Source organism: Crocodylus porosus, unplaced genomic scaffold (assembly GCF_001723895.1).
Source record: "Crocodylus porosus isolate Cpor-Errol unplaced genomic scaffold, CroPor_comp1, whole genome shotgun sequence".
NCBI lineage: Eukaryota > Metazoa > Chordata > Crocodylia > Crocodylidae > Crocodylus > Crocodylus porosus.
This window is the reverse complement of record NW_017728947.1, coordinates 43,794,572-43,816,966: the sequence shown is the minus strand read 5'-3', so window position 1 is coordinate 43,816,966 and position 22,395 is coordinate 43,794,572. Positions and strand designations below refer to the sequence as shown.

Below are 22,395 nucleotides of genomic sequence, written 5' to 3'. Positions count from 1 at the left end.
CAGCAAATTTGAACAGGGTGCTTTTTACCCCCTCATCCAAATCGCTGATGAAGATGTTGAACAGTGCGGGCCCGAGGACCGAGCCCTGAGGAACCCCACTGCCCATGTCCCTCCAGGTTGAGAAGGACCCATCTACTACCACCCTCTGGGTGCGCCCTCCAGCCAGTTGGCGACCCATCTGACTGTGTGGGTGTCCACACCACAGCCCCCCAGTTTCTCAATGAGAACAGGTTGAGAGACAGTGTTGGTAGCTATTATCAGGTGGTAGCTATTATCAAGTGGAGGCCCCAGGAGTTGGTCCTGGGGCCAGTTTTGTTCAGTATCTTCATCAGTGATCTCAAAGATGGGATGGAGCGCACCCTTAGCAGGTCTGCAGGTGCCACAAAGCTGTGGGGAGTACTAGATACACTGGCAAGTAGGGCTAGAATTCAGAGAGACCTGGACATATTGGAGGACTGGACCAAAAGAAATACCATGTGGTTCAGTATGGATGAATGCAAAGTCCTGCACTTGGGACAGAACAATCCTGGTTCAAGTTGGGGACCTGTTGACTAAGCAGCAGCTCTGCAGAAAAAGAACTGCAGATTGTGGTGGACAGTAAGCTGAATATGTGCCAACAGTGTGCCCTTGTCGCAAAGAAGGCTAACAATATGCTGGGCTACTACATTAATAGGAGTGTTGCCAGCAGATCAAGGGAAGTGATTATTCCTCTCTATTCAGCACTGGTAAAGCCACATTTCATACAGAAGTAGCACTGGAAGGGACCTCAAGAGGTCACTTAGTCCAATGCAGGGACTGAACCTGTGACCTTGGCGTTATTAGCACCTGGAGTAGTGTGTTCAGTTTTGGGCCTCCCACTACAGAAAGGATGTGGACAGATTGGAAGTCCAGTGGAGGGCAATGAAAATGGTTGTGGGGTTGGGGAACATGAATTACAAGGAGAGGCTGAGGGAACTGTGTGTCTGGAGAAGAGAAGACTAAGTGGGGATTTAATAGCAGCCTTCAACTACCTGAAGGGTGGCTCCAAAGATGATGGCGCTAAACTGTTTTCCATGCTGAGAGATGACAGAACAAAAAGAAACTGTCTCAAGTTGCAGCAAGGGAAGTTTAAGTTAGATATTAGGAACAGCTTTCTTACTAGTAGGGTAATAAAGCACTGGAACAGGTTACCCAGAGAGGCTGTGGAATCTCCATCCCTGGAGGTTAAGACCCAGCTAGATAAAGCCTTGGCTGGGATGATATAGTTGGAGATAGTTTTGCTTTGAGCATGGGTTGAACTAGATGACAACCCTAATTTTCTATGGTTCTATGATGCATCTCAGCAATGGATCGAAAAATCTGGAAATTCTTACCTCCAACTGAATATAATTCCTTGTCAGAGAGCCTTGCTTCAGAAGGGCTTTTTGTGTTTTGGCTTTGGCTTTTGAAGACTTTGCTTCTCTAGTCTTTGCTGTTTTGGCTTTTGCTGATGTCTGTTTTGTTAGGTTTTTCTCTAGTAACTAGCTGGTCCTAGACTTAATTCTTATGCCCGAAGAGTTTTTGCATTTTTAGAGCTCTTGCCACTGCAGTGGAAGCGAGAGGTTTGGAGTTTAGATTTTAGATTGTGTTTTGGATCCTATATCATAAGATCCATATTTACACCAGACACTTTTTTTTCCCTCTAGCATAAAGAGAATCTAACAAACTTGGATTAGATGGAAAATCTTTTGTTCTCAGTTTGATCTGCGGACAACTGCATCAGATGTCCCACATTTGGTGATCATCTTGAATTAAAGGGAGATCATTCAGCACCTCTAGCACAATAGCTCCTTTTTGATTTTATGGAAGTTTCAACATAAGATCTAATCTTAAAAGGTCCTACATGTGCCCATGGCAAATTCATAGCCAAGCCCAAAACTACCAATTTTTAAATATCTTCATTTATAGATTCTCTCTTCTTTTGAGATGGGTCTCTTTGGAGGAAGAAGCATTTTAAAATATGCACTGAATTACTGATTAAGCAAAGTATGCTCAAGTTTTGGTGGTAGTTTACAGCCTCCAGTGGTATAAAAGCAACAGGAAACAAATGTTGTCATTAAGTCTTTTGGTAAAGTGGATGTTATGAAGAAAAATCTGAATAATGGAGCTTTTGCTTGCATCAGTTCAAAAGAAAACATATTAGAGTTTAAAAACAGATCACCAGGATGAATGGAGATGCATCATCTCGGGACCATTTTTTGCTAGTGGCCCAGTTCATGTGTATCGTTAATCTGGTAATGGAACTGTTCATGAAATCTAAAAATACAGCAACTAATTATATGCAGTTATTTTCATATTCTACAGGCAATGCAACTAGGAAGACAACAGAGCTTCCTCGTATGAGTCCCACTGCTGTTTTTGACCTTCCTCATAAAGTAGCTGATTGCTTGTAAATCTCCAAATATGTGTTTTTGTATTCACAGTCCATGGCAATGGGAAGTATATTAGCAAAGTTCTTTTTGTTCATGCTAGGTAGATCACATCCACCACTCTCCCCGCATCCACAGAGCCAGTCATCTTATCAGAGAAGGCAATCAGGTTGGTCAGGCATGACTTGCCCTTAGTGAATCCATACCAACTGTTCCTAATCACTGCCTTCTACTCCAACTGCTCAGAAATGGATTCCTTGAGGATCTGCTCCATGACTTTTCCAGGGAGCAAGGTGAGGCTAGCCAGTGCATAGTTCCCCATATCCTCCTTCTTCCCTTCCTTAAAGATGGGCACTATATTTGCCATTTTCCAATTGTCCGGGACCTTCCCAACAGCCATGAGTTTTCAAAGATAATGGCCAGTGGCTCTGCAGTCACGCTGACCAACTCCCTCAGCACCCTCAGAAGCATTCTGTCTGGCCCCATTGGACTTGTACATATCCAGCTTTTCTAAGCAGTGCCTAATCTCTACTCTCACCACTGTCAGCTGTTCACCTCCTCCTCAAACTGCAGCCAGGTATCATAGTCTGGTAGCTGACCTTGCCTGTGAAGACTGAGGTAAAAAAGGAATTGAGTACTTCCATCTTTTCTGCATCATCTGTCACTAGGTTGCGTCCTCCGTTCAGTAAAGGACCCACACTTTCCCTGATCTTATTCATATACCAATCAAGTTCCAGGGATCAGCAAACAGTCCACATCTCTCCCTTTCCTAGCATCTCATGGAATCAGAAAACTTAAAGTTTACATCTGAACAGAGTTAAAAAAAAATCAGATGAATAATGAATGGATGAAACACATCCCTTTAGTGGAATCTCTTTGGTAGATCCAACTAGAGATCTGGACATGGATCCCACCTTATTCTGGTGTTAAGTTCTGGACTCCTGCTCAGTGCAAGTGTAACTGGGAACACTAGCCCTGTTACTAAAAAGCGGTAAGGCCCCTTTAAAGGTAGTTTTTAGAGCACAGCCAGCAGAGCAGGGGTTAGCTGGCTCTGTAGTCAGGTTAGCTAACTGGGGTGTCACATGACTAGGAGGGGCCTTAGGCCAGAGCTATATAAGCCCTGGGGTTGAGCCAGCCAGAGAGTTGCAGAGTGCAGGACTCCTAAATTCCCAAGAAGGCTGAAAGAAAGCAGCTCAGAGGGCTGGGGAACAAGAAAGAGTGACCCAGAGAGAGGGAGAAAGAGACTCTTGGTACGCAGGCAGACAGCATTCATTTTCTTCTTATGTTATAGCCCAGGGCCTTAGTGTTTATGTTGCAGTTTAAACTGGTTTGGGCTGGGACTAAGGTGAGGTTTTCAGAGGTCCCATTAGCATCCTAGGTGTATGTGCTTGTCTTGAGCCCTGCAGGGGTAGTTTCAAGGCAGAGCATGGGCTAGGGCCCAGATGTCAGGCCTAGAGCAGTGGGCTTGGGCTGCATGACCAGTCAGAGTAGAGGGGTGGAAGCTGGAAAGGCTAAAACCCCAACAAAAAGGGAAAAGAAAGGCCTGGAGTGGCCTGGAGACACTGGAATAAGTGCCCCACCTGACTGGAGATTCAGAGTCTGTGAGGCATGGGGTACGGTGCAGGGGACGTATGGAGCTGTGCAGTTAGCCCTTAAGGCAAGGGACCCACACCTCCAGGTATCCCTTGGAGCAAGGCCAGGCCTGGGAAGCACTGGGGTAGCCTGTTCCCAGAGTGAATAAGGAAAAAGAGGGATTTGGAGGGCCTACAGGGGCTTGGTACCACCCTGGAGATGGTGCCCTTTTACAACAATGGAGCTGGAATGCGTGAGAGAAGATAGCAAATAATCAGGTGGGAAGCAATTGTCATCAACACTAGCTTTTTTTCTGGGTCTGGAAATATCTTTCTTTCTTCTCACCATCTTTCTGCAGCAAAATTCCTATCAGGAACCACTTCTTATATCAAGATCCTTCACCTCATCTTTTTATCTTCTACTGCCCTCAATATGCAACCTCAGCACTCCATATGGTATCCTGTCCTTGTACATTCTTTTCACACACACAAAAACCATCAACCTCTGTCTTTCTATTCATGTCTTCCAACTCTCCTCCCAAAAACTGCCCTCGGAAAATGCATTTTTGCAACTTGCAGCCAGGTGAAATCTATCTTCATTAGAAACCCAGCCTAGGATCCATACAAAACCACCAAGATGTAATGAATGCTGTAACATAACTAAGCTTCACTTCCTTCAGGACATTCCTGCCCCACACTTACCCTTTCATGCTTCTGTAAAAGTTCCCGGCAAGCTGCATTCATCTTGCCAGTTCTCCAGTCCTTCCATCACCAGTGATCACTGAGCCAAGATATTTAAATCCATTCAAAATATTTAACATTTACCCTCTTAACAAAAGTATTTCACATAGGTGATAACTTTAAGATAATTTATGGAAGAAGTGCACTATCATATCATCAACTAACATAGCCTTCACTTCTTTTCATAACCACATTGAAATGTAAACAAATACACCACCCAAGCTCAAGCCATGCCTCAAGTGAAAGCTTTCTATCTGTCCTACCTTGTCTACACACAACATTCACTGACTTCGTAAATTCTTTTAATAACAATTCACAAAAGCTCTACTCTTATTTTAACCTTTCCAACTCTTCCCAATTTTTTCTCATGACATACTATCATAGGCCTTCTCATTATCCTTAAAGATGGGGATGCCTTTTATGTTCTACTTGCAAACTTCTTTATAGTGCACAAATCCACCAAAGGCTATGAAGTTAGACACAGCTAGCATCTGTCCTGAAAAACCTTAAGCACTGGTGGCAATGTATGAAAATTTTAAAAACCCAGGCGGATTTCCAGATCCTAAGTGAGCCTACTACACTGACAAGTAAAACATCTCCTTCTTCATAAATTGAATAAGTAAGCAAGAGTCTGAAACAACCGAGGGAAGGAAATGCAGTGCCTTTTTACATCAGAACTACACTTTAAATCATTGATTTAAATGAAAAGGTAAAACTTGTCAGCTTTCATCCTAAGGACAGTACTAGATCTACAGCCAAGCTCTAGGTTACAACCATATCTGCTCTTACCGCATGGACCAGGATGCATACCTTAATGATTTAGAGAAGGGATTTCTAAAATTACAGTACAATCCCCAAATTGTAGCTACTTAACAATCAAATGAAGCCAGACTCAGACTTTACACCAATCTGCTACAGTACCCAGAACAAAGACAAGAGACCTTCTGGTAATCACCGACAGTCCCCACCTTGAACACCTATTACTGCCCTCTAACCATCCTGGAAAAGGACAACCATCTCAAGATAGCTACGGGAGACGAGACTGTCCAGGCTTATAGGCAGTCCCCACCCCCTCACCCCCAATGGCGTCTGTCAAGAAACAGGCTACTTAACTCCTATACTCACCAAGGCAGTAGGATTTGCAATGGACCCAGGTGCCTGCTGTGCCCAAACATTAAGACAGTCCACATCATCAATGGACCAAATAGCATTCCAAGTTCACTGAGATGCAACTTCACCAACGTCGTAAAAGCCATCACCCACTAACAGAGTCCCTGTAATGTCTGCATTAGACAGATGGGGCAAATGTGAAAGAATGAATGAACATCAACCTGATTTTAGTGCCCAAAAGACAAAAAAGGCTGGTGGCAGAATACTTTAACCTTGTTGGACACTGCATTGCTGAGGGTGGCACAGTTCTTAGGCAGCAAACTTCTAAAAACTGATCTGAACATGAAGTTACAAAACAAGAACTTATCTACAGACTGGATTGTGATAGTTTAAATAGTGACAACAGATTCTTATCCCATACCCTAGATTAGCTTGTGACCCCTTTGTTCCTATGGGTTCTTTGCTTGTATGCCTCTCCAAGCACTACCCCTGTTCCTCAGGCCCCTCTCCCTTCCTACTGGTTGTATTCAAATCACTCTCCCCACTCTATACACTGCTCTCTGCCCATCCTTTCACAGCATCTGATGAAGTAAGCTCCAGTTCATGAAAGCTAATGTTATATATATCTAAATTAGTTAGACTATAAGATGCAAATCTACCTTACCTTCTGCTCAATTTCAGACTAACTACATCACCCAGTTAACGAATGTTCCATTAAGAATGAGAGACAGCCCAGCCCTTCAGACTGGCTTTAATAATTCTGATTTTGTCCAATTGCTCATTCTCTCTTGCATTTAATAGCTTTAGCAAGTGGCAACTATTGAAACTATGAAGAGCAAAATCAGAAATTAACTTGTTCCCTGTTGCTTAGCACACTGCTAATTGTTCAACGATGCTCCTCTGCCAGTAAGTTTCAATGGTAAATATTAAAATAGAAAAATAGCATTTAGCACTTCTAGAGCACAACCTTTTCCCATGGTGCATCAGAAACATGGAGACACTGATCCTTACAACACCCATACGCAGGAAGTAGATCATTAGTTTCAGGCAAAAAGCAGAGCTGACTGTCCAGTCCAGTCAGTGCTGCGCCTTCTTTCTGTACAATAATCTTAGGCTAAGAGCTTTCATCTTCCTGACTTTTTAGCAGAAGATAGTTTCCCGTTTTCCAAGAAAATGTATCCACCCTTTGTCCTTCTCAGAAGAACAAAAGCAAGTATATACCCTGAAGGAACTCAGACCCCCAAAGTTTGATCTTAGGAATACGATTACATTTTTGTTACCTGGAGAATTTCCAAACAGAACAATTGGAGGTTTTTAGTCTAATACGCACTCCACCCTCTCTTGCATCAAGGAAACATATTGGGTCAGAGGATGCACCATCCACTAAAAGGAATTAATTTCTGACTGTGGCCATTATGTGAAAGTAGGAAGAGAAAGAAAAGGGAAAAGCTAGCTTCATTAGCTATTGCTTTTTCATACAACTATGTGTTTTTTTCCCAGTTAAACAAAATGAGACTGGGAAAACACCAAGACAAGGCTAGCAGATGCTGTTTAGGCAGGCAGAAAGGCAGCTTGTCTGCCAGGAAGTGGAAAGAGCATCCATCAGTCCAACTTAAAGAAAATGAAGAGCAGCAAAATTCCTTCCTAAGGATTTTGTTATCCACCAGTAGATAGTGACACCCCGTATCTATTGTATACCCTAGATACCTTCATCCTATTATTATAAGGCATGGCAAAAGCTACCAGGATTTTTTGTTTTAGTTAATTCCTTCTGTACTAGGTATTTCCAAAGTCCTCAAGGTCCCTGCCTTATGCTGTCATCTCCCTCAAGTTACTTTATGGGCATGCCTATACCACTTAATTATGACACCAGGTAGTGTTGTACCAAAATATGGTGCTGAAACAGAAGCATAGCCATCTCAGTATGGCACTGCATGCATACTAACCAGCTAAGGTGAGAGGCAAAGCCAACTGGTGCACACATATGGCACTAAGTTGGCTATATTATTGCCATTTTGAGAGGTAATGAGTGGAACACTACTGTCTCAATAAGGCTCTGCCTGGCATAAGACATAACTTGTGCTTCCTGAAAATACCAGCCCTGCACTGCTCACCAAATTGTATTTTATGCATCAGCTGTACTTGGAAAGATTTCAAATTAAAGTTTCTGGAAAACCAAACTGCCCTGAAAAATACTCCTCCCAGAGTGAGAGAAGATGGGAGTGGCTGGTCCCTGCAATCCAGGTGCAAATGAAGCACGTTACTGTAGCAATGAAGGGAAGTGTGTTAAAATGGGGAGGATGCAAGTAGAACCCTTCCTCCGGTATTCCTCATGCACATCAGTACACACCAATGGAAGCAATAAAATTTTCTTCCTTTAGACTCCTCGTGTCAAACTCCCTTGGCCCTTTCCCTGCCGGGCTTGGTGCCCTGGGCATGAGTTGAGGTACTGGCAGTTGCACCACAGGCTTCGGCTCCACCCTCATGGCTAAACCAGGGTCCTTGCCAACAGGAGTGGCTGCTCCATCTGTTGGACTGCGTTTTCTTTTTTCGGGTTCTTTAAGAGAAAAGAGAAGAAAAGTAGCAAAAAATGTTTAAGACAGAGAAAACAAGAAACCAAGAGGTGGGGTAGAAGCAGGTAAGGAAATAAGAAAAGGTAAGGCAGACGTTAGCTCAGTGTTACGATAGCGTCAATACCAAAAATAGACACTTCTCAGATTTAGACTCAGATTTCACCATAAGCAGCACTGCAAAGAGCAGGGGATGAGATGCACCTTGGCACCACTGGAATTATTTTACAGTTTTCTTGGTCAGACCATTGGCTCCTTCAGTTTGATGTGAGGGCCACTCCCAGTTCCTGTGAGACTAACAGACCCGAATTCCATGTGGGTTCATTTTGTCAATGGCTTCAATGCTCTTCTGACTGACTGGCAACTCAATGTCCCATTCCAATCATCATTCTCAGAGATCACTCTGGTTTGCAGGTGACTGAAGGCAGATGAAACAGTGCAGCAGAATACTAGAGTACTAGTATACAAGCTCCCACACTAAGTTCTCTTCATACTGAAAGCTTAGAAATGTTTCTTTTCTCTGATATGGTAATAGCAAGGTCTCTTCTCACTAAACTATCTGGAGTGGGGCAGCCTGATCCACCCAGAGTGTCGTTTCTGGAACTTAAACAAGTTTCTCTTTCTGTGAAGTAGTAAATACAAATCACCTCTGCTGAAATTCTGGCCAGTGTCACCTGGTCAACAGGTGTAAATGATGAAAGTTGCAGCTGATTACTTAGGACAGTGGTTCTGAACCTTCTTCAGTCAACGTACCCCTGGGTCTCACAATGAGACTTCATGTACCCCCTAGGAGAGACATTTCCAGTGCGAGGTTGAGGCATGGAGCAGAAGCAGGATATCTGGTTTCCATGTGCCTGCATGTTTTACAGCAGTAAAACCCTGGCAATTTCAAATTGTCGAGACTTTTTTTTAGGCCCTGCAACCTGTGTTAGACAATGTATAAAATATATCTCACGTACCCCCTGGGGGTTCTGAAGCGGTTCAGAACTGCTGACCTAGGAGTTCCTAATTTCACAGATTTTTAAGTGGCAGGAGGAAAAATTGTGACCTTGTAGTAATAGGAAGTAGTAGCCTGCTTTTTGAGAGACACTGTTTGCAGGGGGAGATAACAGAGGGGAGGGCACTGCCTATAAGCCAGGACAGGTTTGTCCCCCATAGCTATCTTGAGACAGTAGTCTTTTTCCAATAGTGCTCAGCCTATGACCTGTGAGCTGAATCCAGCCCATGGGACTCCGCATGGGTCCAGAAATTTGGTGGCAGGGGAGCTGTGGCACTACTCATTCCCATGGCTGCCACCATTCCCCCACTGCCAAGTTTCTAGATCTGCGTGGAACCCCAGGAGTGTAGTTTACCTATATGGGTGATTTGGGACCAGACTAGCCCCGCACACCAGAACCGACCACAGACTGATCCAGTGTGCCAGCCTAAACCAGCTCATGGACAGGCCCAAAGCCACAGGACCGAATGGGTTGGTCTTCACTCTTCTAGTCTACCCTGCAAAACACAGGGCAAGCAATTCTGCTGCAGTTCAATGAAAAACAGTTATTGGGTGTGAATCACTTCAATCTTTTAGAAAAATCAAATCTAGCCTTAATTTAAAAATCTAAAAAAATGAAGAGTTTGCCACAATCCTTGTCAAGTTATTCCACTGTTTAAAATCATATTTCCAGCGTAAATCTGACTAGCTTTAGCCACTGGGTCTCATCATACCTTTGTCTGCTGTCTTAAGACCACTGCTCTCAGAAATCTTTTCCTGATGTAGGCACTTGGGGCATTTATATACTTACTGTTTTCCCACAACATCTCACTAATATCTTTAAATCCTCTTAGCAATTCCATTTGTTTCTTAATTTATAATTTATACTTGGTACTGTCCTTTTCCACTCCAACCCTCCTTTTGTAAAATATCATTGGACCCATGCTCTTTGTGGCTGTTAAAAACCTGCAGAGATGGTAATAACAGATTGTGAGATTTTGTTTCCTCTTCAGGAAGGGAGAGTAGCAACTGCCTTGCAAAGGTAAAATAAATCCTTGATGAGGACAGGTCACTTATGTATGTCAACTTAATAGAAGAATCTGGGTCCCTTTCAATTCAGCGTGCACTTAAAATATTAACCCAGGTTATTTTAATATGGTCAAACATGTGGTTATACATCTAGGAACCAAGAGCATTAGCTATGCTTACAGGATTGGGAACTAAATCCTAGAATGCTGCATCTCAGAAAAGAGCTTGAGGAATCATGGTAGGTAATCAGCTGACCATGAACTTTCAATGTAGTCCTGTGACCAAAAGACCCGATACAGTCCTTGAAGGCTTAAACAGGAATATAGGGAGGTTATATATGACCCCTGGTGAGGTCTATTTCTAGTGTCCGCGTCTTAAAATGGAAGTTAAAAAGTTGGAGAGGGCTCATTCTCTTGATCCTGACATCTCACTAAATATTGTTCCTTTTCATGGAAGCTGCAGACAAGGCAGTTATAAGGCAACTCCAGACAGCTCTAAATTAAAAAAAAAATTCCTTTATGCCCGATTAGTAGTGTTTTAGATGCACAAATGGCACAGGCAGTATTGAGAACAGTGTTACTATGGTAATGGGTGCTTTTAGCAGCAAATCATAAATACAGCATTTGTTTAATAATCTAATAATCTAAAAAGCTGCATTTAAATTCCATGGCAAGGTCCCTGGGTTCTACAGCACCAGCCATTCTGATGCAACAAACTTGAAATTCTGTGCGGCTTTATTAGAATTAAAATACCAGGCCATTTAGTGAATTCAAATATATTAAAATGAACAGTATAAATCAATATAGAAGTCCCTGGTGTGAGTAGATATTTAAACCATTTCATTTTACATTGTCCTCATGTTTTGCATCCTCAATACACTTAATGTTTTTCTATTAATGCCCCATAATTGCATCACAGAAGTCATCTGGGGCAAAGATGGAGGTTTTAGCAGCTATATAGGGGCTAGATAAGGCTTCTGACACTTGGGAAGCCTTGGAGACAGCTAGTTTCATTAACTATTTCTGTGCTATGCATTTTGGTAGTGTTAGAGTGATATTGTAGCTGTGATGGTCTAGGAATTATGCAAGGCAAGGATTTCTTAGGGTGATGCATCTTAGGCAAGCCTCTGAATGCCAGAATGTCTTACATTTGATGAAGAATATCTTGCATTGAAAAGCTTGTCTAATTCTATCCCATATATGCAGTTGGCTCCACAGAAGATACCACCTCATAAAATCCATGCCTCTAGGCATTTTTTGTCATTTAACATTCAAATGGTCATCTTTGCAGCTGGAGAAAATACCTGTGCATATTGATTCAGTTTAAATTAAATGGACAGATAAATAGAACTTGGTTTGGAAAAAAAAGGCTATCAATTTAAACCAGAGAAATGGTAATAAATTAAAGAACTACATAATGCAATCAACTGCACTAAAGAACTGAGGGATTTTAAACAAGAGAAGATCTGGACTTCCTTTTTACATCAAAAGAAACTTTGTAAGTCTGAAACTTGTATCCCAAGCAAAAGGGAAGAATTCCATACCATACACAGCAAAACATTTGTCAGGAAAAAGCAGAGCTTGTAAAGAATGGAAAAAAAGTACTGATCAATAAGGAAAGTTATGCCTTAGAAAGCAAGAAATGTAGTGATAAACTGAATTGCCAGAAGTCAAGATTAGTTAGACCTTGCAAAGGAAATTTAAAAGAGAAAAGAATTATTTACAGCCATGTGAATGAGAGAGAGAGAGAGAATGCAAAATAAGTGGCTCTGCTAAAAAATGAGAATGAGCTAGTTAGAGCTCCAAAATTAAATTAATACTTTGCTTAAGTTTTCAACAAGGAAGCAGATGTAAGCACAAAGGTATAGGCAGAATAACTGTAGAAATGAGTCTTAAGGAAATGGAAATGACCAAAACCAAGCTAAGTACTTAATACATTCAAGTCCAGGGAATCAGAAAACCTCCACTGCAGACTACTAAAAGACCTTTAACAGCTTCAGTAATAAGGATGCCCAATAAGTCTATCATTCTGGTTGTTGCATTATATAAAGCAGGAAATTATAGGGATTTCAAAAAAAGATAAGAACATAACTAGAGAAGAAACAAATTTTGCTGAAAAAGAACTACTGTCTAGAAGAAGGTTACCAGTTAAATTATTCAAGGGGGAACCTTGGGAGCTCTCAGTATATATTTTCTTAGCAACCTCAGCACAAAAAGAAGAGCATACTAATAATATTTGCTAATAATACAAAAAGTTTGGAGTTACAGTTGAAAGAGAAGGGTTAGAATATCATATAGAAAGAAGCAGATGGCCCTGATGACTTGTATAACAGAAATTGGATGAAGTTTAATATTACAAAGTACAAGGCCATGCTCTTTGAGAGTAATATCTTATAAGAGAAGCTACCATAATAAGTTAAGAGTTCATCATTTGGAAACAATGGAGAGAGAGCTCCGGGTGCAACAAATGACCACAACATGACTGAGCACCTTTATGTGATACAAGAATGAAAAACAATGCATTAGACAAGGTTTTTCTAGTAGAGAGAAGCATTTGTACCCTTGTAGAAAGCACTGGGGAGATTTCATCTGGAATATTAAGTACAGTTCTGATCCCCCTGTTCAAGATGAATCTGAACTGAAACAGGTGCAGAGAAGGGTTATGAGAATGATCAGGGGACTGGACAGCCTACTTTACAAAAGAAGACCTTGTAACATAAACAAAGCATGAATAAATTTAGCCTGGAAATGAGAAGACAAATTTCAAAGAATTAGAGCAGTGAGGTTCTGAAGCAACCTTCCACCAGGAGAAGTGGAGCTTCATTATTTTGTGAAAGCGAGTATATAACATAGCTGCCCAAGTACAGGGGACCGCATTTGGTGACTTAGGAAGTCCCTTCTCAGTCATCTATTCCTTCTTTTAGGTTTCAGTGATAAGTCACTGAGGTTAGCATGGACAATTCATGGCTCTCAGAGCTGTGGTCCTATGCTGTTTGCAGATAAGAAAACAATACTGAACTAGATATACTTTGTTTACGTGTTCAAGGTTTTCTTCATAATCATAAGATTTGAAACTGTTGGGTATATTTTTTAAATTAAAGCTTAACTGCAAGAATATATTTCCATGACAAATGATGGAGTTGGTGCCAGTCATGGAGTACAGGAGGCCTTTTGGCAGTGATTAAATGAGAACAATCTCCCTGGTTATATTACATCAGTCTGCAACCTTTAAGACCTCTGCCTGAGAGGTGTTGTCTCACTTGTACCTTGGTGGAGTTGGTAGAGGAAAGGCTTCTAGGGATTCTGCTCCTTCCATTAAAACATGTGATAGTGATGATGTACTTACTTTCCCCATAAAAGATTTATCGATTTGAATTCTTCTTTTCATTAATGTTTTAAATTATCTAAAGGTGGCAGAAAGAACGTGTTTACAAGTTAAAATGGCATGTAAGTTAGTTATTAAAGAAAGGAAGCTCTGAAGAAAGTAAAAAAAAAAAAGTAAATTGAATTTCTCTCAGCTAAAAGAAGTTTGTTCCTTCAAACAGAGACTCTTCCAGGCTTTTGCTGAATTAGATTCAATATACACACTGTTATCTGCTGATATAATATGAAAGGATGTGCTCCTATTTCTTTTTAATTGGAGAAAACTGGCACTATATTTGATCACTGCCTCAGTGACCAGGACTCAAGTATTTACCATCATGCTGTACAGACAGTACTCTGTCCTGACCCCACTGATCTGCTCAGACAAGAAAAAAGGAAACTAAACAGCGTTACCACCTGCATATCAAGCAGTTCATGGGATGTAAAGGGATGCAAAACTAAGATTCCTATCACCAAGTTTTCCCTCCCTTTTTAATACTCTCTATCTCCCTCTGTCCAAGAAATGCCCAGCTTAGCCAACCAAGACTGGTTTAATCTTACTATGTTTTATGGTGACCAGGAAGGTGAAGCAAAGGCAATACTGTGCAGCCCAAACTGCAATGAGAGATTTGCTTCTGAACAGATCAGCCTGAACAAAGAAAACACAATTTGCCACACATTTCCCAAAGTTAGGTGAATAAAGTCAGTCCCAGCATGGCAAACGACATAATGATTCATTTGACATTACTGGTTATCTTCCAGCAACTGAACTTTAACTATCCAATGCAGAAACTGCATTTTCTGACCTTTTCCTCTTTCCTTTTTATGTACACATTTCTTATTTTAGCACAAAACTAAAGATCTAAAACACAGCAGCTAAAACAAGCTCTTTTTTTCCAATTAGGACTTTTAACCCCACCTGAGAATAGAGTCAAATACAGTTTTCTGTTGGAAAAAAGTATGTGTGAAAAGACAAGAAGGGAAAGATAAGTTGATTAACCTTTCAGGTTTTTTGTGCTTTGCTTTTATTTTCTTCGCTTACATTTAATTAAATGTTTACAAGTTGTTCTTTGTTTGGGGAAGTTATATTATAAAACAAAGGTCCTGAAACACAAGTTAAAACCTAAATTTCTGTTAACAATGTGGTCATAAAACAGTAGAAAATAGGATAAATGTTCTAAATTTGCTATCTACACTGAGACAGGATGCAGCAAAATCTGATTTTATTCCCTAACTTGTTCAGTGTTGCCTGCAATGCCACCAACAGAGGCCACCACTAAATACAGTCACCTTTCCATAAAGGTAAATTCTGTTTATGCTTTTTTAGAGCTTAACTGGGCCTTGGACCCAATAAAGGAGAAAGGTTAGTCTAGAAGAGTAGAAACATATTATACCCACTCTTTCACCTAGAATGTAATGCTACTTTCCCCACTTCCTCCCCAATATGGCACAGCTGCAGGGAACTGATTAGATAGTACTAATTTGTTGTGATTTTTCACACATGGTATTTGTATGGTATTTCCTCTTGGACAAAGGTTTTCCCTTTGTTATCCAGGTGTTTTCACCTCCAGTCAGGATTGCTGTAATATGTCTATTTGACTAGCCTCTGCAATTTTCTGCTGATGCTGAACATAGTTCCCCACGACAGACATATCAGTGTGAAGATATTGCCATTACCTTTACATTTTCTACACATGGCACTGACTACTTGCTCTGTTCCAGGTGTGCTTTGAAGTATTCATTAGAATCTTCAAAAGGCCAATATATATACTTGAAACCCTAATTAGCAGCCCTATGACTCCTATGCCCAGCCATTACAGCTGTGGTCCTGAACTCAGCTTTCTGAGGCTATGCAGAGAACATTCTCATCTGAAGGCTTTAAGAAATCCCACTTCATTGTTGTCTGAGATGCTTTGCCTCTGAGAGCTATATTCTTTAGATTGTGTTGTACAGATTGTGTTTTCAGTTACAATTTGGGTTGGGCATGTTGTTTCAGACCACTCAGTACCTTAAGCATATTTGAGCTCTGTGTTTTTATGAATTAGGATGCAGCACCTATATATCTTAAGGATGGTACGAAAATAGCCATGAATTTATATACAGAAGCCAGAAAGTATCTAGCTCCCCAAAAGTTACCTTACATGCTCCACCATAGGACAGTGTTGTATCTATGTCTCTTACCTTTGTTATAGTAGTGGGTATGGGCTATCTCCAAAAGGCCAAAGACACTGGCCATGCCACCCAGGCCAGCATTTGCATATGAGTGTTCCAGGCTTGATACAGTGCATTTGAGCAAATCCAGCATCCCTTTGTAAACCTTGCGGCTGATTTCCTGTAATACGAGAGGGTGCCTCAGAAATGAGAAATCCATCCCAGCACATATAAGCTATGCTGGGATCCAACTATCTTTGGCTTCTAAACTATTTTCTATTAACAGAGTTTAGGAGATAATTTACAATATCGCCTTTCAACACTCCCTACGACCAAAGCTGGGCACAAGACCAGTTTGAGTAACACAGGGGGAACGAGCACTGACCACATCCTGGATGACATCCTGCCGAGCATCCTCCTCTGACTGGATAGTGCGATTCAGTTTGCTCAGCACAAAGACGCGGAGCTGCTCGCTCTCTAGCAGACGTCGGACTCTTTTCATGTTCAGCCAGCCTACACCCTGCGCATCAAGAACATTGTGCACCACCTCCTTCAGGAATTGCTGATTCTCACTGCAGGATGGAAAGAGGGGGATAACAAGCACAAGGTAACTAGTTCCTCTGTACACAGAGTTTGAAGACCTAAGATATGACCTGGCCAGGACAACTGCACAGACGTATCCATACCAAAACTGCATTTATGAGGGGAGTATCTAAATCCAGTTCATTGTACTACTAACAATTTCATCTATCCTAACCCATGTTTTACAGAAGCTGATCTCATCAAACTGCTCTAACTCAAAATATTCCTAGCTCCCCAGTGCAATTGGGCTAGGCTACTACTGCAGTATCTAACCTAATGCAGCTGCATCTTAACCAGGAGCAGAAAGGAAAGAGACTAGTGAATTTATCATGGTGTTTTCCTCCCCTGTCCCTTGTCCCCCCCCATGCCTACGCCTGCCCTAGCCCCACCTCACCTGTGCCTGCCCTCCAGTCCCTGCTCTCCCCTGCAGCCTGCCCCCAATGCCCTGCTTTCTACACCCCCCTGCCAGTGCTCACCGCTTACAGCCTGCCCTCCACCTCCTTCTCCCCAGTGCAGCTGACCCCCCTGTGCCTGGCCTCTGCACCGTCTTCCCACCCTCCCCTCTTACCTTCTGCTGCAGCTCTGATCCTCCAGGGCATTGAGCAGCAGCAGTACCCTGGCCCTGCTCCAGTCCAGCCTGGCCCAGCCCAGCTAAGAAGTGGTGACAGCTCCTGGCCAGGGCAGGTAGGGGCTGCAGGGACCGGAGCTGGAGCAGAAGGTAAGGTGGGGAAGGGGAGGTGGAAGCTTGATGGGGAGAGGCTACAGGTCCCCCCACACCTCATGGTCCCCCCATATTCTCCCTGCTGCATACCTCCTCCCCTGATAAACAAGCATTTCCAGCAGGGGCAGGCAATGGCTCAGCTCTGCTTCAGGTCCAAGTTGAGGACCAAACCTGGAGCCAAGCCAGTGTTTGCCCTGGGCTGTACTCAAATCCAAGATGAGGCCTCCCTCCACCCCGGTGTGGCTGGGGATAAGGGGGGAAACTCTTCTTGGATCTGAGTAAATATGGTAATTCAAGACCAAGAGTCTTCTAAGAACCCAGACTGCAGGAAGAGACCCTTCAGAGCACAAAGTTACATAGATTTGAGCACAAATTCTAAGGCTGCCAATACCTTCAAATTTTGGGGGTAAAAGCATCCTCTGAAAACCTAAGACCAGGAAGAACACACACCTTGCCAAAAAGGCCAACACCAAAGTCACCATCTTCAACAGAAAATATAAACAACCATTTCCACAGGGGATCAGGGAACTTCCCTACCAGCAATGTGTATGCAAATAAGATTTTAGTGCAACTTTTACCTGGAATTACTGGTTCGTCCCTGAGGTGATGGAGACTCCCTCTTCACTGTTGGACTGTGCTTAATAACTGATGATTTCTGATCCACCAGGGCCCGCCTATTCCCTAGTTATAGGATGAAAGAATAGTTATCAAAAAGGGAATCTGTGCCCATAGTAGTAACAAGAGACACTAAAGTTGGCTAACACTCCAATTAAATAACAGATAACAGACTTTGAACAAAATGGGAACTCAAAAAGCAGAAGCAAATACCATATTCTAGCATCACACATCGGCAGAAAACAGTAATGGGAACAATGCAGAAAGAGAAGAGAAGATCATAATGGGAGCAGGAGGTGAAGGGCAGGTGAAGCTTGGCTGCTCTGCATGCAGTTCTACAAGAACTATCTTCAGATTAGAGACACTATGTGTAAAAGCACAATGCATGGAGGGGTGGGCTAGTATAGATTATGTGACACTGGTTACCCAGTGAGAAAGGTAGCCCAAAAGGCAGGCACAGAGGATGCTGGGAGTTGTTACATCATGCACAGCTCATGCTGTAGGGAACCCACCTTCACTGCTTACTGGGCCAGCTTCAGTAATAATCTCCATTATAGTATTTAACCCAAATACTGGGACACAAAATACACAATTAGTACTGTACTACAAAGTCACCACCCCTCCACCAAAAATCCAAGGCAGGTTCCAGATTCCTCCCAGCCCCACCTCAGAACAAAACCCAATGACAATTGAGTAGAAAGGATGCTTGATGGCCCAGAGATAGCAGGGGTGGGCATATTTAAATAAAAGACTGGCCTTGCCCTGAAATTTGGTACCTGGGAACCAATGTATTGCACCTTCCATTCAAAAAACACCTGCAGCACTGAGAACGTGAATGGATGTGCATGGAACAAAAATTAAAAAAGGATGGAAAAAATTCATAAAATAGCAATGAAATGGAGTTTACAGAGAAACAATCCCCAGCATCATCTCCCTTCACAGAGTTACAAATGCAAAGTACCACATACACTTGGGAAGAGCAAGAGTTACACAGCTATTTTAAATCTGTATAGAGACACAAAGACATTTAGAAAACATCTAGTATGTAAGTGGACCTACCAAGGCCAGCATGCACATACAACACACACATACCTCTATATGTACACAGAACAGACTGCTGTTAAGAGAAAGCCCAGACTCATTTCCTGACATTCACATTAAAAAACCCTGCAGTTAGAGATGTCAAGAAAAGAAGGGAAAAAACTGCTGGAGATGAGAGGTAAAGCATGAATATGAAATGGGAAAACCCATCACTGTTTTCTTCCAATGTGTGGAATCAACAACAAAATTAACTAAAACAATACTACTGTAAAATGCCCACACTAACACAGCTGTGCTTCCTACCCTGCACAACTGGAAATGGGAATACACCAATTAGTAGGAGATGCCCAGAAAAGAATTGTGCAACATCTTTCCTAATATTTTCACCAAACCAAACCTGGTCTTCTCATTTTACACCCAGGGAAGGAATATTCATTTCAAAATCAAAGTCCAAAGTCAAAACACAAAACCCAACTTTTGGCCTTTGTTACAAGGTCAAAGTTCAGCAAACATCATACCAACCTTCATCCACATCCCTTCCCACTTCCAGATTAAAGTAATCTTTACCGATGAAAATGATGAGGAGGAAAAAAATAAATAAAATCAACGTATTAAAACATAACAGTAGATTCTAGTAATATAGAAGAACCAAAAAAAAACCCAGACAAAGCCTTACTCTAACTTGGCAACTGAAAAAGTCTCAATGCAAAAATAATAACAAGCCAAATAATTTCCATTATCATAACTACCTCTAGGTTAGACTGTACTGGGTAATGCCCTCATGTACCAGGGTCATTTCTCCAGACTCCACTCCGTATTGCTTTGTACCACTACAAAGGAGAAAGCAGTGCTCTGCTTAAAGAAGCTATTACACACAGGCTTAGGGACAAACCTTCATTCCCAAATGAGTGCTACTGTAGTAATATTTTACCTCTCTTCAGGAGAATTTCCATCTGGCAGGCTGAAAATATTAATTAAGCCTGAATCTGCATGGGAAATAGGTATTTTCCTAATTGTACAGAGGGAAACTGAGGCAGTTCAGAACAGACTTTCCCAAAGTCCAAGGAAGTAAGCAGAACACACCCTAGAATCCTGCTGTCTGTCATGCTAAGTGCTGAAGTGTGTGTATTCTGTATGTTCAAGTGAACTAATGGAAGATACAGAAGACTCTCTCCTTCCTCATAAACACCCCAGTGCTGGAAAGAAAACCTACTGCCGTGTCAAAAGCCTATCCAAGATGAACATTGACCCAAGTCCCCAGAAAGCCATTCACTGTCCCCACCCCCAGAATGATTTTTTGGGGTCAAGTCCTTGAACTGTTTGGCAGCCTGACAAACTTCAAAAGGCAGCAGCTGGCAAGGGGAAGGAGTGGTTACCTTTCAGGCTGGGGAAGGGAGTGTTTTTGTCTCTCCCAGCTTTGGTTGGTAAAGCTAAATTGGATAAACTGAAACTTGTGCTGTGGTTCCGGTAGAGGCTGCCTACAACAGAAGAATAAAGACAATTAAATGTCTATGCTCAATGCACACACACAATTAACTCACTCTACCTACAATTCACCTTCTTATTCAGTTACATTCTGTATTCCTTTGTGCCCCTGAAAGACCAATATTAGCCCAATGAAATATTTTTCTACGAGTAATCGGATTTTTTAAGAGTTTAAAAATCTTATCTAGGTTTTCATACCATGTTTCACTAGTATGGGATCAGAGCATCCCAAGGGTGCTGCAGACCATCTGGTGATATCCCATATTCTCTCCTCCAAGTCATAAGATTAAGTCTTTTGTATTTTCAGATTAACTCTTCCTTGGGGGTGAATGAACTAGCATCAGATGAGGAAACAGAATTCTTAAAAATCTTCAAGTCATGCAAGCTCAAACTAAGAATTATGGACAGGGCCTTGTGCACCCAAGACTGAAGAATTTGCCAAAATAACCATTTTTGACACAGAATTATACTCCACAATCTGAGCTTTCTATGATAAAGAGAAAAGTTTTCTAGCACTTTTGGTTGTGCTGAAAATCTTTAAGAACATGTTTGAATGCAACTAATGCAGTCATCTGCCCAAGTCTAACAGATAGCCTGAAATCATTCCTCTCAGATAAAAAGGGCAGCTAACCCTGAAAGCACCATGCTACAGCAAATCATTTCTGAGAAACATGTAGTTAACACCTTTATCCCACTAGCCAAAGTCCCTCTCTTAAGTTTGGGCCAAGCACCAAAAGTCCCAGCTGCATTCCTGACCTGCTCCTACATGAAAACATCTGTAATCGTTGTCAGTATATTCCACTGCACGTTAACAGAAAAACTGCAACTGTGAAAAATTCAGGTAAAGAATCTGAATGTAACATCTGAACAAGCAAAAAGGGCCATTGAATCTATTACACTCTCATGTTGAAATAATTAAATATATCACTTTTTTAATTTAAACTAAGCTGCTACAGAATTTCCAGTCTGTACATCAGCGCAGCACAAAGTCCAAGGGTCTTAATATAGAATTAGGCCCAACTTACTGAAAAAACCATGAAGTATCTTCAGTCACAGGTCCTGTGACTCCCAGAGTTATCTCTGGTAGAGCTGATGAAAGCTTTAAAGTTCAGCTGTCCTCCTGGAGAAGCATAAAGGTGCTCTTCACCGGAGGTGTGACAGGGCAGTAGCAGCACACAGAGCAGTGGTGGCTGTTATTTTTGCCCCTTGTTTCCCCAAGTCAATGCTGGGGGATGCTGCATCAGTTGCCCTCCCTTACTTAAGTTACTGCTCTTCTCCTTGTTCTCACACCCTATTCCATGCCCCTCTCCAAATGACACTGAAGTACAATCATTAACATTGGTTTAGGGGATGCAACAATACATACTGGCAAAAGACATGATGCCGCCCCCAAAACCTTCACTGCTGTTGTTGGAGATAGTGGAATTTGGGGAGCTAGCCCGAGAGTCTGACTCCGCATCAGAGTCATTGGCCAGTTTTAAACTGTTGGGACGCAGTGGCTTCTGAGACCTTAAAAAACAAAGGTAGAGATGTTATTCATGGCCTTTCACAGACTTTTAGTAGCATCCCCTCCCTTTGTCCCTTTTCCTTCTATAGAAGATTTTTTCTTTCTGCCAGTCTTTTCCTAGCATCTGACAACATAGGTTTTTGCCAGCTAAAACTCATGCGTCACTAAAACATTATCTCAGGTACCACCCTGCCTTGCCTTCTGCCATACCACAACAATGTTACCATGAAAGGATTAAAGACAAGCAAGATAAGGTATCATTGTTCAAGCTTCCATTATTTTCCAGGACCTCTGAACTCTTTTTGTTTTTATAAATTCACCCACCATTGTGGCATCCAATCACCCTGCATGTTGTTTCACAGGAGCCAGGATTCATACTGGCAGTTCCTTGGAGACTTCTAGGAACGAGGCACTGCCAGCAGGTGACACCTCCAGCACTTTTTGAAGTCAATAATCCTGTCAGTCCCCCAAATTTAAACAAAAATAAGCCTAAAAAAGGTACTGGCATTTGTGAACTGCAGCTACTGAGCACCAATTGGAGGAGAAC

General features: G+C 42.0%; 1 protein-coding gene across 24 annotated transcripts in view; it reads right to left on the bottom strand.

The window, feature by feature from the left end:
- MADD (MAP kinase activating death domain) overlaps positions 1-22,395 on the bottom strand; it is a 113,987-nt gene that overhangs the window by 45,042 nt on the left and 46,550 nt on the right. For 9 of the 24 annotated variants that reach the window (XM_019551549.1, XM_019551548.1, XM_019551550.1 and 6 more), the window contains 8 exons: positions 21,708-21,850; positions 20,233-20,334; positions 19,379-19,417; positions 18,328-18,387; positions 17,779-17,881; positions 16,283-16,469; positions 15,928-16,078; positions 8,160-8,366 (listed from right to left, as the gene is read on the bottom strand). In XM_019551549.1, the coding sequence (XP_019407094.1) occupies positions 8,160-8,366; positions 15,928-16,078; positions 16,283-16,469; positions 17,779-17,881; positions 18,328-18,387; positions 19,379-19,417; positions 20,233-20,334; positions 21,708-21,850 (992 nt within the window). The remainder of the gene's footprint in view (positions 1-8,159; positions 8,367-15,927; positions 16,079-16,282; positions 16,470-17,778; positions 17,882-18,327; positions 18,388-19,378; positions 19,418-20,232; positions 20,335-21,707; positions 21,851-22,395) is intronic. The other 15 variants (XM_019551559.1, XM_019551561.1, XM_019551567.1 and 12 more) reach the window with 4 other exon arrangements.